Genomic DNA, 16519 nt, shown 5'->3' with positions numbered 1-16519 from the left:
TCCAGTACCATCTACATTCCTACAATAGAAAGACTTGCTTTCTTTCCTGCGGCTAAATAATATGCGTTGTGTATCTGTGCCACATTTTCTCTGACTGTTCATCTGACAGTGGACACCTAGGTTGTCTCCTTATCTTGGCAGTGCAATAGTGCTGCAATAAACTCTGTACTGATAGCTTCTCCACATGCCAAGGATTTTTCCCACATTTAATAGAAGATGAAGCTTCATAAAATCCATCAACTTCCTGCCATCAGAGCTTTTTAAAAATGGACTGTATGAAAAAGGCATACAGCCATGTGAAGTAGTTTGATGAGTTTGGGGCTTTAGGGTCTCGTTAAATGCTCAAAGCCCTGGTTTGATCTCCAGCACCACCAAAATATTTTTAAATAAATAAACTAGTTGATGAGTTTTGGCAGATAAGATAGATTCATGCAAATACCATAGCAATCAAGATATAGAACATTATTACAACCAGAAACTCTTCTGCAGTCAGTCTTTATACCCACCCCACTCCAAGCACTCATTAATCTCCTTTCTGTCAACGTGGATGGGTTTGCTTGTTCTGCAGTTGTATATAGGTGAAAACATAGCATGTAAGCTCTTTCTTTTTTCTTTTTACTAGATTCTTTTGCTCATATATTTGATTCATCCATGTTGTGTAGATTTTTTTTTTCCTTTTTATTTCTGAGTACTATTTTGTGAATAGCACAATTGGTTTATTCATTTATCTGTTGATGGACATTAATGAATCTAGCTGTTGTTTTGTTGTTTGCTTGGTTTTTTTTGTTTGTTTGTTTTGTTTTTGCTTGTTTGTTTTACCAGTCCTGGGGGTCCTGGGGCTTGAACTCAGGGCCTGGGCACTGTCTCTGAGCTTTTAGCCCAAGGCTAGCACTCTACCACTTTGAGCCACAGTGCCACTCTGGCTTTTTTTTTTGTTCTATTTATGTGGTACTGAGGGCTTCCTGCATTCTATGCGAGCACACTGCCACTAAACCACATTCCTGGCCCTGCTTGTTTTTGCTTTTTTTTTTTTTTTGTCATCAGTAGTAGGGTTTGAATTCACACTCTCACATTCTCATGGCACTCGGTTTTTGCTCATGGTGAGAGCTCTACCACTTGAGCCATATCTCCAATTCTGGCTTTTTGCTGAGTAATTGGAGATAGGAGTCTTAAGGATTTGTCTGCCTAGGCTGGCTTTGAAAGTGATCATCAGATCTCAGGTTCCTGAGTAGCTAGGATTGTAGGTATGAGCTACCAGTGCCTGACCCTGTATTTTTTTTTTTTTTTTTTTTGGTAACAGTACTGGGCAGGGCCTGGGTGCTGTCACTGAGCTTTTTGCTTCTCAAAGCTAGTCTACCACTTGAACCACAGATCTCCTTCTAGCTTTTTGGGGGAGGAGAGCTAATTAGAGATAAGAGTCCCATGAACTTTTTACTGGGCTTTGAATCGTGATCCTCAGATCTCAGCCTCCTGAGTAGCTAGGATTACAGGTGTGAGCCAACAGTGCTCAGCTATATTATTTTTATATTATAAAGCAGCTGTATACTTTGGTGTACATTTTTTATAAACATGTATTTTCATTTCTTTTGGCTATATAGAATAGCTAAGATTTGAATTGGTGGACCATATGTAAGTGCTTAACCTTTGAGGCTCTTTTGAGCCAGTTTTTCAGAGTTTGTTTGTTTTTCTGCCGGTCCTGGGGCTTGAACTCAGGGCCTGAGCACTGTCCCTGGCTTCTCTTTGCTCAAGGCTAGCACTCTACCACTTGAGCCACAGCGCCACTTCCGGCTTTTTCTATACATGTGGTGCTGAGGAATCAAACCCAGGGCTTCATGTGTATGAGGCAAGCACTCTTGCCACTAGGCCATATTCCCAGCCCCTTGTTTGTTTGTATGCTTGTTTTTTAATCAGTCCTGGGGCTTGAACTCAGGGCCTGAGTATGATTCCTGGCTTCGTTTTGCTTGAGCCCCAGTACCACTTCCAGCTTTTCCTGTTTATGTGGTGCTGAGGAGTTGAACCCAGGGCTTCGTGCATGCTAGGCAAACACTCTACTGCTAAGCCACATTCCCAGTCCTCCAGTGTTGCTTTACTTTTCATTTTGCCACCAGCATTGTGTAAGAGAGTTTTAGTGACTTTGCACCCTAAACAGTATTTTTATTTCTGGTCTCTTTTGTTGAATTGTGCCACCACAATTCAACACAGGGCTGTTGCCATCAGGAATAGGGCTGTTTATTTCCAGCTCCCTTGTCATTTGCAGAGAAAAGGTGATAGACCTCTGAGACAAAACACAATGCAACTTTCTTCCTCCAGTTCTTTTTCTCTTGAACTCTGGGCCTGGGGGCTGTCTCTGAGCTCTTTAGCTCTAGGCTAGTGCTCTACCACTTTGAGCCATAGTGCCACTTCCTTGCTCCAATTCTGATTTCTTCTGATTCTCAAATATTCCAAATGCCATGCTGAGGGGAGAGGTAGACTTTCAGAATTTTAATTATTACAATTTTACCACACATTCTTGCTTTAATTTTATACTATCAACTCAGAGTGCTTTTCCTTACTGTATTTTAAGAAGAAAACTACCGAACGTATAACCTTATCTCGTTCAGTCATATTGTTTGCTATTTATGTGCCGCTAGCTTCCTTCCTTTCCAAAGAAAATCTCTCTGTTTGAATGGTGGCTTGGCAAGCATAAATAGAAAGTCCTTACTGCCAGGATCCAAAATACGTACCATGAAGAAATGGGGAAAAGCATGACTCTGGGCCTTCAAACTGGTTAAGTGAAAGAAATGTCATATATAAAACTGAATTTGTTAATTTTCACTTTGTAAACAACTTGTTCACAAGCAATTTGAGTGGAGCTCGGCTGTGTTAGCTCTGAAGATTCCCGGGCTGGCTTCTCATGATTTCATGTCTACGGCTGCAGGCCTGCCTCGGTGGGTAGTTCAGCCAAAGCTAGGAGGTCAAAGATGGCTGCTGTCTGGCAGTTGACTAGATGTTGTCTGGAAGGCCCCAGTTCTCTTCCCTGTGGTCTCTCATCCTCCAGGGAGCTAGAAAGAGACTTCACATGATGGCATAACAACAGCATCGTTCGAAGCGTGAAAGTGGAAACAGCAAAAACGGAAAAACTTTAGATCTAACTTTGGAAATCACACACATCACTTTACGAAGACAGTCTCAAGGCCACCCAGATTCAAGGAATGTGGCTGTTTTTGAATTTGAGTTGTTTCTTATTCTGTATTTGAGAGGGAGAGAGGAGAGAATATTTCAAGTAGCAGTTCATATGAATATAGGTATTTTGCAATTTTTCCCCCCAGCCTGTAGTTTGTCTTTCATTTCCTTGACAATATCTTTTCTTTTAACCAATCCTGAGGCTTGAACTCAGGGCCTGGGTGCTGTCCCTGAGATTCTTTTTGCTCAAGACAAGTGCTCTACCACTTGAGCCACAATGCCACTTTTGGCTTTTCCTGAATAGTTTATTGGAGGTAAATGTCTCACAGACTTCTCTGCCTGGTCTAGCTTCGAACCGTGATCCTCAGACCTCAGCCTTATCAATTCCTTGTTTCCTATCTTGTTGTCTGTCATATCTAAGAAGGCATTCACAGCTGGACTCCTGTGGCTCATATTTGTAATCCTAGCTATTTGAGAGCCTAAGATCTGAGGATCTTAGTTCGGAGCCAGCCCAAGTGGGCAAATCCAAGAGATTCTTATCTCCAATTATTAACCAGCAAAAAAGCCAGAAGTGAAGGCCTGGTTCAAGTTGTAGAGCACCACCAGCTATGATAAAAGAGCTGAGAGAAAAGGCCCTGAATTTAAGCTTCAGGACCAGTGACCCAATATTGGGTGCATGTGCACACACTATAAACAAGATTGTTTAGATTTTCTCCTGTTATCTTTTTTTTTTTTGTTTAAGAGCACAAATTCACTTAGTTTTACTTAGTTTAAATCCTTGAGGGATACTTGTGTTGTGTCCAGTGGGCTTAGCAGAACCGTTGCTTCAAGATTTGGCTCTGACCAGGCCTCTGTTTCTGTGGATGGATTCCTGTTTCTTTTCCCCAGGTTACTCTGGTTTTGTCCCATTTGCCACCAGGAGTCACTGTTGTTTTTGTGTTGTACACATCTCCTGCCCAAATATAATAGGGTCTCATCAGGCATAAACACCTTCAGTTTGAATAAGAGCTATGAGCTGCCTTTGCTGCTGGAGACCCTGCCGGTAGCCAGTAAAAATAGCCTTGCACCTCAGCCCTCTAGAACACAGCTAACTGCCAGCAGGCTGATTACTGGGGCACACATTTACTCAGCAGCGAGGGCTGAGCAACGTCAAGCCCACATGTCCTGGAACCTAGAAATCATTAGGTGGCAGAGTCTCAGAACCTACCCACACCTTGCGGAGGGCTGTGGACAGTTATTTGTGTATCCTCCTATGCTATCGTATAGTTTATAGTTTTGTATTCACTCTACATTTACGTCTGTTATCTTTGATTAATTTTTGTGAAGGGTATAAGATAGATTGCCTTTTTTCTTCCTTTTTTTTTTTCCATATGGATGTCTGGTTGTTCCAGCACATCGTGTTACAAAAGCTTTCATTGTACTTCTGCCCCTGTTCCTTTGTCAAAGATCAGTTGTTGAAGATACTTGTGTGGGTCTCTCTTGGCTCTCTGCTCTGTGAGTCTGTGCATTCTTTGGCCAGTTTCAAACTGTCTTGATTTACTACAGCATTACATTAAGTCTCACAGTCCAGGCAGTCGATTCTCCCAACTTGGTTCTCCTTCAGGGCTCTGTTTTCTGTCCTGGTTATTTTGCCTTTCTATGTAAATGAGAGAGTTTGCAAGCAGTAGGTGCCAGTGGCTCATGCCAATACTCTTAGCTGCATGGGAGGTGGAGATCAGGAGGACTGAGGTTCAGAGTGAGCCCCCAGCCAATAGCTTGATGAGGTGCTTTGTGCCGATTGTGCCAGGGACAAGGGAGGTGGAGATCAGTTGGATCATGGGTCCAGGCCAGACTGGTCAAAGATTTGTGAAACCTCATCTCAACAGAATAATTGGGCATAGTGTTGTGAGCCTGTCATCCTAGCTGTATTGGTAAGCATAAATAGGAGTATCTAGATCTAGGTTGGTTTGGGCAAAACACAAGACACCCTGTCAAAAATAACCAGAGCAAACTGTGCAGGGGATTTGGTTTAAGTAGTAGAGCATCTGCTTAACAAGTGTGAGGCCCTGAGTTCAAGTCCCAGTACCACAAAGAGATGTATAAAAATTTGTAAGAATTTTGGTTGGTATTTTGAATCTTGATATCAGTTCAGGAAGAACTGATGTCTGACAATGTTGATTCTTTATTTTCATAGCATAGACCTCTTTATTTAGTTCTTTTATTTCATTTATCAGTGTCTTCTAGTTTCCCTCCCTGTGCATATCTTCCTAGATTTATGGTGACATACTTCAGACTTAAGGGGTTGCCGTTCACTGGTGATGTATTGGAATGTGATTGACTTGTATGTTTAACTTATTCTGTAACCTTGCTGTAGTCACATCAGTTACAGGAGTTCTTTTTAAAATTTGTTTTACATTTTCTACATAAACAATTATACCAATGAAGAAAGATAGTTTTATTTTTTCTTCCAGGTCTCTATACCTTTTATTTCCTTTTCTTACTGTATTAGCTAGACTGTGTAGTGTAGTGTTGCAAAAGAGTGATAAGAGGACTTATCGAGGGGCTGAATCAAAACCCAAGTGCCACCCCCAAAACAAACAAATGCATTTTCCCTCCTTTACATATTGAATTTACACATATTTGTTTAGAATTGTTAAATTTTTTTAAAATCCTGATTCTGTTGGAAACTAAGGAAAGTAGGGCTTGAACTCGGGGCCTACATGCTTTCCTGAGCTTTTCTGCTCAAGGTAGAGAGCTCTGCACTTGAGCCACAACTCCACTTCCGGCTTTTTTGGTGCTTAATCAGAGATGAGAGTCTCACAGGCTTTCTCGCCCTGACAGGCTTCCAGCCACAATCCTCAGTCTGTCTTCTGAGTAGGATTACAGACATGGGCCACTGGTGCCCAGCAAGAAAACAATCTGAATTGCTTGCTATACCAAAAATTTATGAGTGTACATTTTATAATTGCTGCAAATATGAGACTTCTCAGAGTAGTTTTTGGGTGTTTTTTTTTGTTTTTTGTTTTTTTTTTTGGCCAGTCCTGGGGCTTGGACTCAGGGCGTGAGCACTGTCCCTGGCTTCTTTTTGCTCAAGGCTAGCACTCTGCCACTTGAGCCACAGCGCCACTTCTGGCCATTTTCTGTATATGTGGTGCTGGGGAATCGAACCCAGGGCCTCATGTATACGAGGCAGGCACTCTTGCCACTAGGCCATATCCCCAGCCCCTCAGAATAGTTTTTCAGTGCGTGACAAGACGTTTATTACTAGCCCCAAATATGTTGTATATTCTGTAGAGTTTAAGCCAAGATTATTTGCATTTTACTTAGCAATTGGTATGTCAGTATTTTAACTTTCTTAGAAGTGACGCAAACATCGTATGAGTATACTCTAAATAGCACCAAAGATTTTTTAAAATTAAGTTTATTTGGGAATAGCATTGCAGTAGAACTATGCATTACTTAGTATATATTAAGGAGGTTTGGATAAAATAAGGAGGATTATATCAGATACTTTGAAACAACTCTTGGCTTCAACAATCAGTTACTAGAATGACAACATCCCAAGATTAAGACAGTTGTTTGGGCTGGGCACCAGTGGCTCACACTTAGAAACCTCCTTACCCAGGAGCCTGAGGTCTGAGGATCTTTATTCCAGCTGGGGCAGGAAAACTCTCAACACTCTTATCTGAAATTAAGCAGCAAAAGTGGGAAATGGAGGTGTGGCTCAAGTGGCAGAGCAGCTAGGCACCAAGAAAGCTGAGGGAGAACTCAAGGCTTAGTGTTTAATTCCCAGTACACAATTTTTAAAGGCATACTTCCTTGGGAAATCGAAATCACTGGAGGCTTCTGACTATAGAGAAATGTGATTGGAAATGTGCCTTAGAAGGTAATCTGTGTCTGTGAGGAACTCTTTTTTTTTTTTTTTTTTTTTTTTTTTTTGGCCAGTCCTGGGGCTTGGACTCAGGGCCTGAGCACTGTCCCTGGCTTCTTCCAGCTCAAGGCTAGCACTCTGCCACTTGAGCCATAGCACCACTTCTGGCCATTTTCTGTATATGTGGTGCTGGGGAATCGAACACAGGGCCTCATGTATATGAGGCAGGCACTCTTGCCATTAGGCCATATCCCCAGCCCCTGTGAGGAACTCTTAAAGGCAGGATTGTGGTTAGTATGTTATTCTTGGACATCTCCCTAGAGATTAAGTGAATCCATCTCTAAGATTTGAAGCCAAGAAACTTGTAATGTAAACAATGTATTTCCTCTAAACAATTGACTTTGCTTACTCTGTATATTTGGCTATTCATATGAAATCCCTGTCTGTTCAGAGCAGCCACATTTAGACATTCTGAACTTGACATTTGAAGTTAGATACAGTCCAGATGAGGCTGATGTTTCTGATCAGAGCACATGCCTTTTAGTGGTCTGTATTGCATATTAGTAGATATTTGGGCATACTACTTCTTGCATATATTTTTAAATTTTACCTTATCTTGAAAAGTTTCCATGAAGTAGTATGTTTAATAAATTCACCAAATGTAAATGATAAACCAGGTATTCATTGTGCTTGTATGAGCAGATTAAAGAGAACTCTAACCAATTCCGTTGTAAATTTGTTTCAAAGCAAGGCACCAGTGACTCACCTGTAATCCTAGCTACTCAGAAGGTTGAGATCTGAGGATCGCTTCAAAGCACCCTGGGCAGGAAAGTTTCTGAGACTCTTTATCTTCAAGTAACCATCAACAAAGTCAGAAGTAGGGCTGGGAATATGGCCTAGTGGTAAAGTGCTCGCCTTGTATACATGAAGCCCTGAGTTCAATTCGTCAGCACCACATATATAGAAAAAAAAGCCGGAAGTGGCACTGTGGCTCAAGTGGTAGAATACGAGCCTTGAGCAAAAAGAAGCCAGGGACAGTACTCAGGCCCTGAGTTCTAGCCCCAGCACTGGCAAAAAAAAAAAAGAGTCAGAAGTAGAGCTGTGGCTCAAGTGGTAGAGCACCAGCCTGTTCAGGGAGACAGTGCTAGGCCCTGAATTCAAAATGAAATCCACTTCAAGAAATGGAAACCAGAGGCTTTTTTACTTTTTGTGGGCTTTTTGGTCCCCCCCCCCTTTTGTTGCTGTTTATGATTTCTGTACTTTTTGTCTTGAATGTAAGTTTATCTGATTTGGGGAAGGCAAGGGGAAGCACAGCAATGGTGAGACTAAGAGTGAACTTAATTCAGCAGTGATACTCACTAGATGCTATGTTGAAAGTGAACTAGACGACTGGTGGGGTAGGGGGATTAGGAAGGAAAAAACTGGGAGAAGGAAGAGGTAACACTGTTCAAAAAGAAATGTACTCAATACGTGACTTAGGTTAACTGTAACCCCTATGTACATCACCTTTACAAAAAAAAAATTGGGGCAGAGTTAAGTGGCAGCCAAGTAAGCATTATTATGATGCTAGTAATCATACCCCCCTTCCTCTGCTCAGGGCGAGCACTCTACCACTTTTGAGTCACAGCTCCACTTCAGGTTTTCTGGTGGTTAATTGGAGATAAGAGTCTCACAGACTTTCCTGCCTGGGCTGGCTTTTGAACCAAGATCCCCAGATCTCACCTTCCTGAGTAGCTAGGATTACAGGCGTGAGCTACCAGTACCCAGCGTACTCATCTTTTTTGATGGACTGAAATTTGAACTCGGGGCCTTGCACTTGCTAGGCAGGTGCCTGAGTCACACCCCCAGCCCAGTAATCATACTTTTTAAACTTGCTTTCTGTATTTAACATATTTAACCAGGAAGAGACCAATAAAATAGAAATATCAATATGTGTAGTCGGTTGTTTGAGAACATGTCATGGTAGGATTTTGAGTCTCATGAGGTCACCTTTCATAGTAGGCTGCCCCATTCACATTCTGCCTGGGTACCACAGAGCAGCAATGGCAGTCTTTTGGCTTGTGTTTAATCAGTACAGCATTACACCCGGAACAACAGTCCTAACCTCCTGTTGTTAACTGCAAAGGTACTTGCTGATCAGCACACATTCCTGACTTGGTTTTTAAGAAAAGTCCATGTTGTTTGCTACTTGGGCCAGTGTATTTTTGTTTTTTCTATGGGACAGGAACTGTCTTTGTAATCCAAACTGGCTTCAAACTTGCCATCCTCCTGAGTTTGGAATATAGACATGTGCCACCTCAGCAAGCTCCAAACACCTTTTGATAGTTGGACTTTTGATATGCTATGATTTCTTTATTAGATGAAGGACAGACATGATTAGAAACATTTTCTGATAAATTTCTATCAGAAGAACTATAGAATGCTCTCAAGATTCTAGCTACTAAAATAATAACGGAGTATATAAGAAATACCATAGGTAAAGATCTTTTAAAATAACCTGGGATACATAGCAAAACCTCATTAAAAAGAAGAAAAAGAGGGCCTAATTGGGACTGGCAGTGTAGCTCAGGGTAGAGCTCTTGCCTAGTTTGTGTGAGGTCCTGGGATCAATTAATCCTACAAAAATACAAAAAGATAAACAAAAAACAAGTTAATTGGATCCATATGAAAGTAAAATTTATGTGAATTAATTAAGCATTTATCTTTTATCATCAGGTGTATGTTTCTAGTTTAAAGGTATGGTGGAATGAAAATTTATAAAATAAACATGGTAATTTATCTATTATCTAAAATATACCACTATCTAAAAAAAATAAATAAATGACTACTCACTTTGAGCAGTAAATAAAGGTGCTGTGCAAGCCTGAGAGACAGTCTGTAACCTTCCCGCTCCGGAGGCTGTAGGCACAGCAGTCCATGAGACTATCTCCAAATTAACCAGCAAAAAGGAGGGTCAGGGGCATGGCTCAACTGATAGAGTACCAGTTGAGCAAAAAGCCAAGCAAGTAGCAGGCCCTGAGTTCAAACTTTGACTAGCAGGATGTGATAGGAACAAAATTACTCTGCAGATACATTGATAATGGATAACACTTAAGAGATGCATGAGAAGCAGGAAGTGCTTCTCTTTTAAAAAATGTCTTCCTACTTTAACCATGTCATACTAAAATTTTTGCTAAAACTTTCACAAGCAGATAAATGTACAAACCAATGTTTTTAAAAATGTAATCACAGGGGCTGGGAATATGGCCTAGTGGCAAGAGCGCTTGCCTCCTACACATGAAGCTCTTGGTTCGATTCCCCAGCACCACATATATGGAAAACGGCCAGAAGGGGCGCTGTGGCTTAGGTGGCAGAGTGCTACCCTTGAGCGGGAAGAAGCCAGGGATGGTGCTCAGGCCCTGAGTCCAAGGCCCAGGACTGGCAAAAAAAAAAAAATTGTAATCACAAATATACATAATTGCCATCACAAATAAAATAACCATCATTATAATCAATTTTAGAATATTGTTTTCCCTTTAGAAACTTTGGTATCCATCACTCCCCTACTCCTTAGTTGTGCCCCTAGCTCTAAGCAACAAGTATTTTAATTTCTTTGTGTGTATGTGTGTGTGTGTATATATATATATATTTTTTTTGAATAATGTATTAGTGTTGGTCTAGTTAGCTATCTTCAGTGTATATGATGTATGTTTTCTTACTAAGGTTGATTTAAGTCTTTACTATCAATGCTATTTGTTAGAAAAATGTTTATACACATATATCCATATGCATACATATACACATACATCATATGTGTATGTATATACAGCAATTCCCAAGTATAGTTTTAATTGTTTGTTCTTCTTTTCAGAGTGCGCATTTGGCCATGGTAGACACCCTAATGATGGCTTACACTGTAGAGATGGTCAGCATAGAAAAAGTAATTGGGTGTGCTCAACAGTATTCAGCCTTTTTTCAAGCCACAGATCTGCCCTATGATATTGAGGATGCTGTCATGTACTGGATAAATAAGGTAGGATTGTATACTCACTTGAGTAGAAGTGAGTCTACTAAGTGGAAAAAGTGAATTTTAAAATTATTCATTGCCTCTTGACTACTTTTGTTTTAAATCAGATCAAAAGTTGAAGTTTTGTTTTACTTGAATTATTTTGTTTTTAGGTCTGAGACTAGGACTTGAACTTGCTAACTGATTGATGCTTTATGTGCTTTGGCAGGTACCCTACCACCTGAGCCATGCCTCTAGCCCCTTTCTTGAAATTTTTGACTAACAAAATGGTGAAAATGATCTGGTAGTGTCTGTAATCATAGTTAGAAATGATTAGCCTAGGAGTTGGTGGCATGGCCCAGTTGGTAGTGCACCAGCCAGTGAGTAAAAGTGTCAGCTACTGAGTTTGAGTCCTGGTCTTGGGCCTAGAAAGAAAAAAGAAAAAAAGTCTAGTTTATATCAGATTATTACAGAATTCAGAGCACACAGAATAGGGAACTGGACACAGTGAAGGTCTAGTAAGTATCTTTGAATCCAAGAATGAAATAATTTCAAACGTTTTCAATTAGGAGAGTTTTGGGTTTACTTGATCAAGTTATACAAATTCATATTGATTGTGTGATGTGGTTTGGGGTTTAATTTTTGGGAACTGTGGTATGTACTTGAAGATATTTAAAGTGTCATTGCATCACTCCCTTTGTTAATTTGAGTAATCAGTTCATCTTTGTCTGCTTTTATTTATAACTGTCACCTCAGAGAAAAGTGTTTGTGAGCAAACACTGAGCAGATTTGAAAGCAAATAGGTGTGGAACACTCACATCATGCTCATCATAAGAAGCTAAAACACTCCCATCTATCATCCTTATCTTTATTAATGCAAATATAATATGAGTACTCTGCCCCTGAGTTCCTTTATTTCTTCATCTTTGGTGATATTTTTCCCACTCCATGTCAGCTGCAGAGAATGCTGCTGCCATCCTAGACCTTCCCCTCATCAGGAACCTTGTGAGCTTCGCCTCCACGGCAGAGCCCCCTCCGCCTATCCTTCCCACTCACTTGCTTTGAATGCCCGTTAAAGCTATTCAACATTTGCTAAGGGTGCTCAAGCCCAGATTCAATCTCAAACACTTTTTGTTGTTGTTTTTACTGGTCCTGGGGCTTGAACTCTGAGCCTGGGCACTGTCCCTGAGCTGCTTTTTTCTCAGAGTGAGTGCTCTACCACTTGAGCCACAGTACCACTTTCGTGTGTTTTTTTTTTGTTTTGTTTTTTGTTTTGGCCAATCCTGAGGCTTGAACTCAGGGCCTGAGCACTGTCCCTGAGCTTCTTTTGCTCAAGGCTAGCACTTTTATCACTTGAGCCACAGTACACTTCTGGCCTTTTCTGTTTATGTGGTACTGAGAGATCAAACCCAGGGCTTCATGCATGCTAGGCAAGCACTCTACCACTAAGCCACATTCCCAGCCCTCCAGTTTTGTTTTTATACACACACACACACACACACACACACACACACACACACACACACACACACGTTTGATGCTTGGGATTGAATTTAGGACTTTCCATGTTAATATACTCTCTTACCACTAAGCTACATATGCAGTCCATCATTTGTATTTTTGTCTAGAGTTAATATTTTTTCCAGAATTTGTCTTTTATATTTTGTCCAGAGGTTTTGCATGATACAAGCTTAATGATTGAATACATGATGATTGGGGAATAAACTATTATCAGAATTGGAACTCTTCCAGTTTCTTTTCATACTGCAGCTTGGATTATATCAGGTCATCCTTTTACTTAAAACATTTTGGAGGCTTTACTTTGGACTTAAAATAAAAAGTAACATTTACTACAACCTAGAAAGACCTGTCTGATCTGACCTCTGTGCACTTCTCCATCCAAAGCTCGTGGCCACTGTCTCTCTCATTTCTCTTACTTCATTCCAGCTGTGTGGCCTTTCTCACCCCTGGACCATTGAGCACGATGTTTCCTGCTCGTGGGCAGCCCATCTCCCAACTCTGCACGGCTTGGTGCTTCTGCTCCATCGCTTCTCAACTCGGATAGCACTTTTCCCCACAATCTTATTAAAGTAGGCACCTGCCAACGCTAGTTTTATGCTCTTAACACTTTCTTTCTTGCATAGCATTTTTCAGAGTTGCTAATTACTTTACTGAACCATTGTGTGTGTGTGTGTGTGTGTGTGTGTTTAATCTACATTACAGCCTACTTAAATAGTCTTTATGAAGATAGGTACTATGACCATCTTTCTTTTTAGTTCAGGTTCCTACATCAGCAGAAGGTTTGGTTATGATATGATGTTTAATCAACATTGATAAATTAGTATGTGTCTGGAAGTGGCTCTGTGGCTCAGGTGGTAAAGTGCTAGTCTTGAGCAAAAGAAGCTCAGGGATAGTGCCTAGGCCCTGAGTTCAAGCCCCAGGACTGGCCCAAAAATAAATACATTAGTAAGTAGTCCAAATTATAGAATAGTTAGACACTTTAGAACTTTACACACTTATACAAAGATAAGAAAGTAATTTAATTAGGAACATTTAGAATTTTTATATAGCCATACCCAACCAGGTCAGTTTCTAGATGAAGTTTTAAATGACTTGATTTAACCTCTACCTGAAGAGTATTTTTCCTGGCTCCATTCTACAGGCCCAGAGTCATTATGTATTCTTTTTTTTTTTTTTTTTTTTTTGGCCAGTCCTGGGCCTTGGACTCAGGGCCTGAGCACCGTCCCTGGCTTCTTCCCGCTCAAGGCTAGCACTCTGCCACTTGAGCCACAGCGCCGCTTCTGGCCGTTTTCTGTATATGTGGTGCTGGGGAATCGAACCTAGGGCCTCGTGTATCCGAGGCAGGCACTCTTGCCACTAGGCTATATCCCCAGCCCCCCATTATGTATTCTTATTACTAGTTTACCCTACTGTCTCCTTCAGACCTCTATTTTAGCTGCTTTGAATATCATTGCCTTTTCTTCACTTGGATAATGCTTCCATGATTCTAAAAGAAACCTCCCATAGAAAAGTGACCATGATGTGGTTAAAGTAATTTTAAGCATTTGTAGCTAAAATGAACTTAACATAAAAATGAAAAATCCAAATCTTAAATCTTAGAGATAACCCAGAAGTTATTATTATGTGTACCTCTCATTGTTTGCTCCTACCTCTCTTTCCTGTCTCCTCTTGTTAGCCCTTTTCTAGTTTACTGTGGTCTACTCTTACCATTCTTCATTCAGTTATTTAGGCACCAAGTATTTTTTGTACTACTGGGTCTTTGCTGATTTTTTCATTTTCTGAAGACTCCCCTTTCCTCTTCACTTATTTTGGTTAGGCTGTTTTCCTCTGATCTCAGATTACAGTTACCCCTCAGTCTGTCCCTAAAAGAATTTATTTCTCACTGTTCTGGAAGCTAGGAAGTGGAAGATCAGAGTGTCAGCATATTCACAGTGAGCTCTCCGCTTCAAAGATGGCTATTTCTTGTTGTGTCCATGTTCCCATGACGGGAACGTCCCAGCTCTTCCTTGAACCTCTTGTATGCACTGATCTCATCTGTGAGGGCAGAGCCCTCCTCTTGTTACTGTCACACGGAGTATTTCCAGTCTATGGGTTTGGAGGGACAAACATTCAGACCATAGCAGAGGTCTTCGTGAAACAGCCCTCTTTGCTGAAGCCTCTCTCTTCTAACTACTGCGTGCAGTGTCTGACAACGCAACCAGCATTCAGTAAATGTCTGTTGAAGGTGTGAATAATCAGTTAATGAGCAAGGTTTTAAAGTGTTGATTTGTGACTGTTTTTGCTTTGTGAACAAAATTGGATTAAAAACTTCTTTAAAAAATCATTAAAATGATATCCAAATTGGCCAACCAGTTACAGCTACTTAGTGGTGAACTGGAAAAGTGTTTCTTTCTTGTTTTGTTTTGTTTTTTTACCAGTCCTGGGGCTTGAACTCTGGGCCTGGGAACCGTCTCTGAGCCTCCTTTGCTCAAGGCTAGCACTCTACCACTTGAGCCACAGCGCTACTTCCAGCTTTTTCTTAGGAATCGAACCCAAGGCTTCATGCATGCTAGGCAAGCACTCTACCACCAATCTACATTCCCAGCCCCAAGTGTTTCTTTCTTTTCTTTTTTTTTTTTTTTTGGCCAGTCCTGGGCCTTGTACTCAGGGCCTGAGCACTGTCCCTGGCTTCTTCCCGCTCAAGGCTAGCACTCCGCCACCTGAGCCACAGCGCCGCTTCTGGCCATTTTTTGTATATGTGGTGCTGGGGAATCGAACCTAGGGCCTCGTGTATCCGAGGCAGGCACTCTTGCCACTAGGCTATATCCCCAGCCCAAGTGTTTCTTTCTTAAAGGAAAAAAAAAAAAAAGGGAATTCAAACATAAAAAGGAAAGGGAGGGAAGCAAGGAAAGACAAAAAGTGATAAATGTTCCCATATTTTTTTGGTCCTGTCTTCTTCCTTGCCCCTAACTGGCACATTGTATGGAATGCTTCAATGATGTGTAGAGCTTGTTAAACTCCCTTATAAGGTGTGTACCAAAGACAGAACATGCTAGTGATTTTTCTCATTGTGTTAGTCTGTTATAAACACCTAGAAATGCTTAATGAAATATAATTAGAAAAGTTTATAGTAAAATGCTGACTTTAACAAAAGGAAAGAAAAATTTCCACAAATATATTTAAAGTCTTTCTCCTAACTTTGTTTCTATTGGTGGCCAATGGCATTATTGTTCTTTAGAAATGTCATTGTAAGTTTTACTTACCGTTGCCACAGTCATCTTAAAATTTTTACTTTGAAATAAAAATTTATACAAAGTGTTCTTAAGAAATAGTTTATATACAAGATTTACTTATGGTTTCTTAACCGCTTTTGAATTATGGGCTAGTTGAATATTGAATAATATGAAAGGTGTTAAATTAGGCCTTCTCCTGAGACTCATTTTTAGATGTGGAATTTTGTCTGTTAACTGTGGCTTCATAACTCAGTAAAACTCTGCCATGAACCATGGATGTGTGTGAAATCACTGCTAATTAATGCATTTACAGTGTTTGTTGCTGATAATGACCATGTTTAACTTTAGTAAAACAATTTTCATTTACTAGTTCTAAAATAGATTAAAATTGCTTTTACTTACTACACTTTCCTCTTCAATATTAAAACTTGTGTCATTAAGTCCCCCTTTTTAGTACCCAGTATGTGTTTCTGACTTGAAGTGCTCTACAAGTTATGATAAACTAATGAAATAATATTAAAATACCAACTACTTCTCAAGATTTTCCCCCTGGTTGTTACAATGACATTTTCTTTATTTGTGTGGTAATCATATGTGATATCAGAGATTTGACCAGGCATGTTAAAGTACATCTTGTTCGTTGTTATATTTGAATTGTTAAATCTAAACATGGTTTTTATATTTTAAGGTAAATGAGCACTTGAAGGACATAATGGAACAAGAACAGAAAATGAAAGAACATCACACAGTTGAAGCTCCAGCAGGTCAAAAGGTATGAATTTCAAGAGG

The 16519-nt window shown here is 40.4% G+C and overlaps 1 protein-coding gene across 4 annotated transcripts in view; it reads left to right on the top strand.

Moving 5' to 3' along the window:
* The window catches only part of Camsap2 (calmodulin regulated spectrin associated protein family member 2), a 76033-nt gene that overhangs the window by 26876 nt on the left and 32638 nt on the right, over positions 1-16519 (top strand). For all 4 annotated transcript variants that reach the window (XM_048357286.1, XM_048357288.1, XM_048357287.1 and 1 more), the window contains exons 3-4: positions 10863-11024; positions 16419-16502. In XM_048357286.1, coding sequence (XP_048213243.1) covers positions 10863-11024; positions 16419-16502 — 246 coding nt within the window. The remainder of the gene's footprint in view (positions 1-10862; positions 11025-16418; positions 16503-16519) is intronic.

Source organism: Perognathus longimembris, chromosome 11 (assembly GCF_023159225.1).
Source record: "Perognathus longimembris pacificus isolate PPM17 chromosome 11, ASM2315922v1, whole genome shotgun sequence".
NCBI classification, from domain to species: Eukaryota; Metazoa; Chordata; class Mammalia; order Rodentia; family Heteromyidae; genus Perognathus; species Perognathus longimembris.
Note: the sequence above shows the minus strand (reverse complement) of the source record. Positions and strands in the feature narration are given on the sequence as shown.